We start from the raw sequence: 7,154 nt of genomic DNA, 5'->3' as shown, positions 1-7,154 counted from the left end.
TTTCAGACAGAAGACAGGAGGCAGATGAAAAGTTAACCGTTTTAATGAATGTCCAGGGAATGTGCAAACAGATGAATCCAGATGAGACAGAGTGTCAGATCCAGATCCAGAGATTCCTTAGAGGGAAAAGGCTGGCAGGGTGCAGTCGAGGACAGGTGAGGATTTTGTTCCTGAGCACACACACAAATGAGTCAGAAAGGCAGATTGCAGACAGCAGCAAAAAACCAAAACAAAGTACTGGTAGACTGACTGGCTGAAATGCTGGTGCTTATTTACTGTGAAGGCAGGTGAGTCTCGATGAGCACAGCTGTGCTCCGGAGGAGAGGAGACCAGACCCAACCTGTCAGCCACGCCCTACAGTGAGGGGCGAGACACACAGGGGAGAGACAGACAGAAAACAAAGGGAGAGGAAAACACAGGGACTCAATTGGGAAAAGGAAGGGAGAATGCAGGTCTCCACAGTAGGGAGTCTCAGTTTTATTATTAATAGAGTCAACAGTATAGGGACCCAAGGAAGAGGGAGATAATTTCTTGAAGTGAGTTTTGAGGGGGATATTTTTTGAAGTAAGACAAACTTTCTTACCTTGTTTGTACTCAGAAGACTTTCTGTGTTGGCGATCCGCTTATTCTCCTGTGCCAATTGGATTACTGCCAGACAAGCCTCTTTCCAGATTCTCCAACAGCAGCAGAGATGGAGCTGAAAGGATGGGATGGAGATCTCCTCCATCCTCGACTGGGAAAACGCCTCAAACAGGGATATGCCTGTGGCTGACCAGTGAGAAAGTCGTGAGCTTATTCTATACATGGGAGATGGCTACACCAGTAAATGAGATTGGAGGCTGAGACACACCTTAAGACTGACTCCAGGTCCTGATTGGTCCTTTCTAACTGGCCATTGGTTTGGGGATGGAAACCCAAGGACAGGCTGACTGACGCCCCCCGTGCCTGGCAGTACTTCCTGCAGACTTGACAGATGAATTGTGGCCCTCTGTCAGAGACTGTATCTACTGGGATGCGATGCAGACGGAACACGTGAACCATCATCTCCACAGTCTCGGCAGAGGTGAACTTGGACAGAGCAGCAGAGTGACCATCTTTAGAGAAACGGTCAACAATGGTTAGTATTACTGTGTTGCCCTGGGATGGAGGTATGCTGGTGATGAAGTCCAGGGCAGTATGTGACCTGGGACAACCTGGAACAGGTAATGGTGTGAGGAGACCAGGAGGTGCCTGATGATAAGTCTTCCCTTGAGTGCAGACTGAGCAGGCATTGACATGCTGTGTGTGGTTGAGTGTTGTTTGAGCACCCTCAAGGTCTGATTGGTGCCGGAGTGGCAGGTGAACCGGCACGTGTGGGCCCATTGCAGCACCTTGGAGACGTTTGGATGCATTCTCTCACATAACCACCACCACTGCGCATGAAGAGGAGAAGGATTTGGGCTCGGGACTGGTCTCATTCGCACTCTTCTGGCAGGAGAGGGTGTCAGGTTTGACATTTCTGGACCCATGTCAATAGGTGACGACAAAATTGAACAGGCTGAAGAACAGGGACTACTGTGCCTGGCAGGAGTTTACTCGTTTTACTGATTGGATGTAGGTTCTCACGATCAGTTCAGACCACAAAGGGTTACTCAGAACCCTCCAACTGACGCAACTCCTCTAGTGCCATCTTAACGACTAGCAGTTCCCTGTCATTGACATCACAGTTTCCTAGAGAAAAAAAGCACAGGGATGAACTTATGATGTCATCCAGGTACACAAACACAACACAAACACAAAGGGGTTAAGGTAGTCTTGCAGAACATCATTGATCCCGTTCACCACTGGCGAAGGCAATACCCCTTTGTTGGCTGGTGGAGCTCCTCTGGAGAGGTAGGAGTGCATCTTGAATGAGATCGACCATAAATTCAATTCAATTCAATTCAATTTTATTTGTATAGCACCAAATCACAACAAAAGTTGTCTCCAGACACTTTCCATATAGAGCTGGTACAAGCCAAGCTCTTTTTTTACAGAGACCCAACAGCGAAGGAGAGAAGGACAGAGGAGCTCGGTGTAAAACAGACTGTATGTTAGAGAGTTTAGGCATAAATATTAGCATAACATTATGTGGCAGAGATATAACTAATGCCAGCAGTACCTGAGGCAGCAGCAGGATCCTCACAACATGGCGATGTAAACAAAGTGATGAAAATCTGAATATAATTTCTGTTTTTACAATTTCTGGCTGTGATAAATGGTATAATTTTGGCACTTGCTTGAAAAACACATGCCTTTCAAACCTGCTGGTGGATTGTGGTGTTTAAAGGGTTGAACACTGCATTCAGATGCTGAACATGAGCTTACCATGTGTCACTAAACACCACAACATCATCTGAATAGCAGGAACATCTCTCAGCCCAAAAGGCATTACAGAATACCTTTCAAAAGGTATGACAGTCAAATTTTGTAACACCATTAACCTTGCGGAAATTTTAACAAAATCTATCTAACATACCAGCCTTATCTACCAAAAGACATTGTGAGGGCAGGCTAGAGCATGCTGGTTCTGCTATCCCACCTTTGGTTACGTTTTGGCCAGCTGGTTTAAACATTGTTTAATAGGAACATACCCCACATCTGTGTCATGTTCAATCAGGCTGGTGCATGATGGAGTATCAGAGAAGAGAGACAAGTGACAATTCAGCAACTTTACTAGATTTGCCCACTGAATGTCTTAAAGATAATTCAACTGACGGTCTAGATGATGTAGGTACTCAGAAATATTAAGTCTTTCTGGAAGAATAGGCTACATGGAACATCAAATTTTTCTGAAGCAAGACTCCAATTGTGACTATTGATCTTATAAAGGCCTGCAATTGAAAGTCACAATCTTTATCTTACCTTTTAAGTCTACATGCAGACAAGCTGGCAAAGCTACCAAAAATTGCCAGTTGATGTCTAAGACTGTCTTTACTTGTCATGTGACCTTGCCTTGCAGGTTGTGGCAGCCTCCATTCGTGTTCGTGTGATTCATACAGGCTTTCAGTTCCGGGCTGCCCCGTATTGTTGAAAGCTCTGCTCTGTGGTCTGCAGCACATGTTTTCACTTACAGAACTTTTTTTCCACTGGGGAGGAAACTAGAGGGCACTTCCTGACTATGAGTCATCACTGGTTTCCAGACTGCTAACACAGACTCAAAGTGCACGCGAAAAGAAGAACCTCTCTTTTCAGTCCTACATGTATGAAGTTGATGCTTTGGATTCAACATATTTCCAAAGTTTTTTTCTGTGATGTCAGTGCGCTGGATGTTTAGAATGGATTTTAAAAGCTGAATCACATGTCCCACCTCAGGACACTGGCAGCGCGTGAGTTTGCATGACTGTGTTCTATAACACACCATTTGTTTTCAATCAGAGGGTGTAATTCATTTGTAAAAGAAGCTAAGTCTGACTCTTTTTAACTGTCTCTGGCTTCTTTTCTTACACCTAATTTTTGTAAGCAAACGGAATCCATTGATTACAAAAGAGTTATTCACACTTCAGACTTCTCTGATAATGAAAGCAGTGTGTTTGTTTGAAACAGAAATTTCTGAAGCACGTCTCTAATTTATATCTCATTTCTTTCTCTCTCTGTAGCCTGACACTGCTGTAAACCAAACTCACAGCACTTCAGTATTATTTTCAGTAAAGACACAGCATCCCAACATGGCTGCTTTTGCACTCGTCACAGAGAACTTCAAGTTTTTGTCCCTCTTCTTCAAGAGTAAAGATGTAATGATCTTCAATGGTCTGATCGCTCTGGGCACTGTGGCCAGCCAGACTGCATACAACATTTTTGCTTTTAAGTGTCCATGTTCCTCTGGGAGGAACTACCGCTATGGCCTGGCTACCATTGGTGTTCCAGCACTGGCATTTTTTCTTGTAGGAATAATAATGAACAAGAGCACATGGGACCTGGTGTCAGAGTGTCGGCTCAGGAAATGCCGGAAGCTGTCGGGAGCTGCAGCCTTTGCGCTGCTGGGAACCATCATCGGTCGAGCTGTGGTGGCTCCACTAACTTGGGCAGTTATCTCCCTGCTGCAGGGCCAGGCATACACATGTGCCTTCAGTGAATTTGTTGACACCAGCACACTGGAGGGCTTCCCCTCAGATCAAAAGTCAGAGGTCATGGCGAAATTCCCCTGTCAAGGAAGTGTTCCAGTGGAGCTGCAAGGCTTCTGGGCTCAAATTGAGCGACAATTGCAATATGAATCTCAGGTAGTGGAGTACTTTGTTTTGTTTTTCCAGAACTGTCTTAATACTATTATTATTATTATTGTTGTTGTTGTTCTTCTTCTTCTTATTATTATTATTATTACCAAACATTTATTATTTATTATCATCGTACATTTTACCTAATGTCAACAAATCCCATGTGTAGAGCCAAAGCAACAATGAATGCATCCTAAGTATTATCATATATTTAATTCCTCTGTGTAGTAGAGCTTTGTGGTTCTCTGAAAATTCTTAAAATAGTGTTACACTTTGTGACATGTTCCTTCATTACAGTGAACATGCCACTGTAGTTAATACATCAAATATGGATTCATCTGCCACTGAAAATAGTTCCCAGCAGATACATAATTTTGTCCCTTCTACACTTCAGATGGAACCAGTGGACTTGGAGTTGAGAGCCACATACAGAGTAAGGACGTTAGAGAAAGTATTGAGAGACAGACGGTGGTGGTTGGTTAGTTTGGGTCTTCATATGGGATTTGTTTACATGAAGAAAAATTATTAGAATTTTACGAGCTTTGAGAAAAAAATCTCCTATTTCCTACCTTTTCCGTCCATTTGGATTAAATTAATTTCATTTGCTTATTATGGAAGACTGGATTGCCACAGCTGGGATGGTAAAATAGATGATCTGACAGAGAACAGCGGTTAAGGGGCTTTGATAATACACCACACCTGTGTAACAGAACTTTTCATTGATAGATATAAAGATGGTTAGAGCAGACAAAGGTATTAATATACAAAAAGCAAACACAAATGTAACTGATCCAGTACCTTAGACCCTACACAAGGTTTTGACTTCAAGACTGTCCATTCTTTTCAGCTGATAGGCTGGCTGCTGGTGGCCGGAATGTCCCTGATGGTGTTCCTGTTGCTGTGTTTGAAGCGCTGCTTCTCTCCCCTTGGCTACCTTCAGGAGGACTACTGGTCTCAGTACCGCTCAATTGAAAAGAGCCTCTTCGAACACACGGCAAGTGTCCATGCCCGCCTCCTGGCTGCAGAGAACATTAAAAGCTTCTTTGGCTTTGTGGCACTAGAGAAGGAAGAGATGGAGCAGCTGGCTGTGCACCAGAGTGCTAGTCCTATCTCCAAGACTGATTGGAACAGAGTGACTGGTGTCTACCTCTACAGGGAGATGAATGGACTGCCCCTGTACAGCAGACTCAACAAATGGGCCACTTACAATCTGCAGCATAATGTGGAGGCCATGGACAAAGAGATGGACGTGCTTAGCTGACAGTGTTCTTCTGAAATGTGGTCCAGTGACACTGAGCATGAAAACATTAGTATGTTTTAAATAGCGTGCTTGTTGGATTGTTCAACAGCATCTACAACTTTCTCCCTCTACTTGTTTCCTATTTCAGAACTTTGACAATTTTAGAAATTTTCTTAGACACTCACCCACACTATTCCTGCCACTTTGTCTTTGTTGACATGTTTGGATGATACTTCATAGGAACTAGTTTGTTTGAAGCATATGGAACTGATCATAACACAACCTGCTAGAAACTGAAGGGAGGTCAAGCGGCATAGCAGTCAAGTTCAACTAGAAGGATAGAACAACAGACAAAGGACATAAGACCCGAATTTACCATCACTAGTTAGTAGGGGTTTAATGGTATTTTACCTCTATAACTCTGTTGGAACCATTGTTTTAAGTCAGATTGTATTCCAATGTTAGAACAAGCAGATAAAGAATCGATATTTTACTTATATAAGCGCCAAGTCACAACAGAAGTTGTCTCAGGACACTTTCCATATAGAGCTGGTACAGACCATACTCTTTATCTACAGAGACCCAACAATTCCCTCATGAACCTCATTCAGCTCCTTAGCTCCTTGAACTGGTGGCTGTGTAATCCTCTGCTTTTGATGATATTTATGGTGGAAATGATTGTCATTACACTGCTCAGCTTCAGGGAACGTGCACAGAGACTCTCTTGACATATGATACATGGCATACAACTAAATCACTTTTATCACAACTGAGGTGACTAATTTCTTCTTTGACCAATGTAGTTAATCCCTTTCGCATACCAACCATGACTGGGGCTCTATCTGTGGCAAGGCCATTTATCTTCTCATTGGTAGTTCAAATTCATTCACAGCCAAAACAACTTGCTTCAAACAAATCCTCACCTTTTGTTAGTCATGCATGCCTTGTAAAGGACACCAATAGTTACAGAACTCATCACCAAATGACCAGGTGGCCAAAAGGAGGTACTTTGCATAGACCTATAATGGTGGAAAAAATCCAAAACATGGATAAAAAAAAAAAAAAAAGAAAGAAAGAAAGAAAGAAAAAAAAGAAAAGAAAAAAAATTATAAATAAGGTTATGGGAGACTTAGAGATGAAACTCACTTGAAAGGTGCTCAGCAAAGGTGCAAAGGCATATAAGGCAGAAGAATCTGTTTGTACTTCGTCTGTTTGTACTTCGTCTGTGTTCATGAACCAGCCTTGGTTTTGCTGTATTTGGATGCTTAATACAGTGAAATCTACAGAATTGTGCCAGACGCTGCTGGACTCTTGGTCTTCCTTTATTCTCATCTGGTTTGATAAAACATGACACTGGAGAAACCTTAAAATATAATATGTTGTATTTAAAATATATTATAAGTTATATGTTGTGGAGAGGTCTGGGGATCAACTGGCCCAACCAATTTATTTTTTTCTGTGACACAGGCTACAGAGAAAACTTGAATTTTTTGCATTGGCCTTCAAAGGTTTTTCACTGTCTTGCACAATAATAGTAATCAATCTGTGATGGTTCCTTGACACAAACTGACACTTCGAAAGAACTTAGGTTTTTCTGGTGCCAGCAGTTCTGCAGTGGAAACAAGGCACTCCTTCACAAGTTCTCCCTCTGAATGAGATTTCAGCTTTTTAGCTATTCGTTT

The 7,154-nt window shown here is 42.6% G+C and overlaps 1 protein-coding gene across 1 annotated transcript; it reads left to right on the top strand.

The window, feature by feature from the left end:
• The first annotated feature begins 3,686 nt into the window (after window positions 1-3,686).
• On the top strand, window positions 3,687-6,335 carry LOC143328535 (calcium homeostasis modulator protein 2-like). The gene is made up of 2 exons (XM_076743719.1): window positions 3,687-4,238; window positions 5,080-6,335. Exons 1-2 carry the CDS (start codon window positions 3,687-3,689, stop codon window positions 5,491-5,493), a joined length of 966 nt encoding a protein of 321 aa, XP_076599834.1. The 3' UTR covers window positions 5,494-6,335.
• Window positions 6,336-7,154: the final 819 nt, after the last annotated feature.

This window comes from Chaetodon auriga, chromosome 11, assembly GCF_051107435.1.
Source record: "Chaetodon auriga isolate fChaAug3 chromosome 11, fChaAug3.hap1, whole genome shotgun sequence".
Classification (NCBI taxonomy): domain Eukaryota; kingdom Metazoa; phylum Chordata; class Actinopteri; order Chaetodontiformes; family Chaetodontidae; genus Chaetodon; species Chaetodon auriga.
The sequence above is the reverse complement of the archived record's forward strand: the minus strand, read 5'-3'. Positions and strand labels throughout refer to the sequence as shown.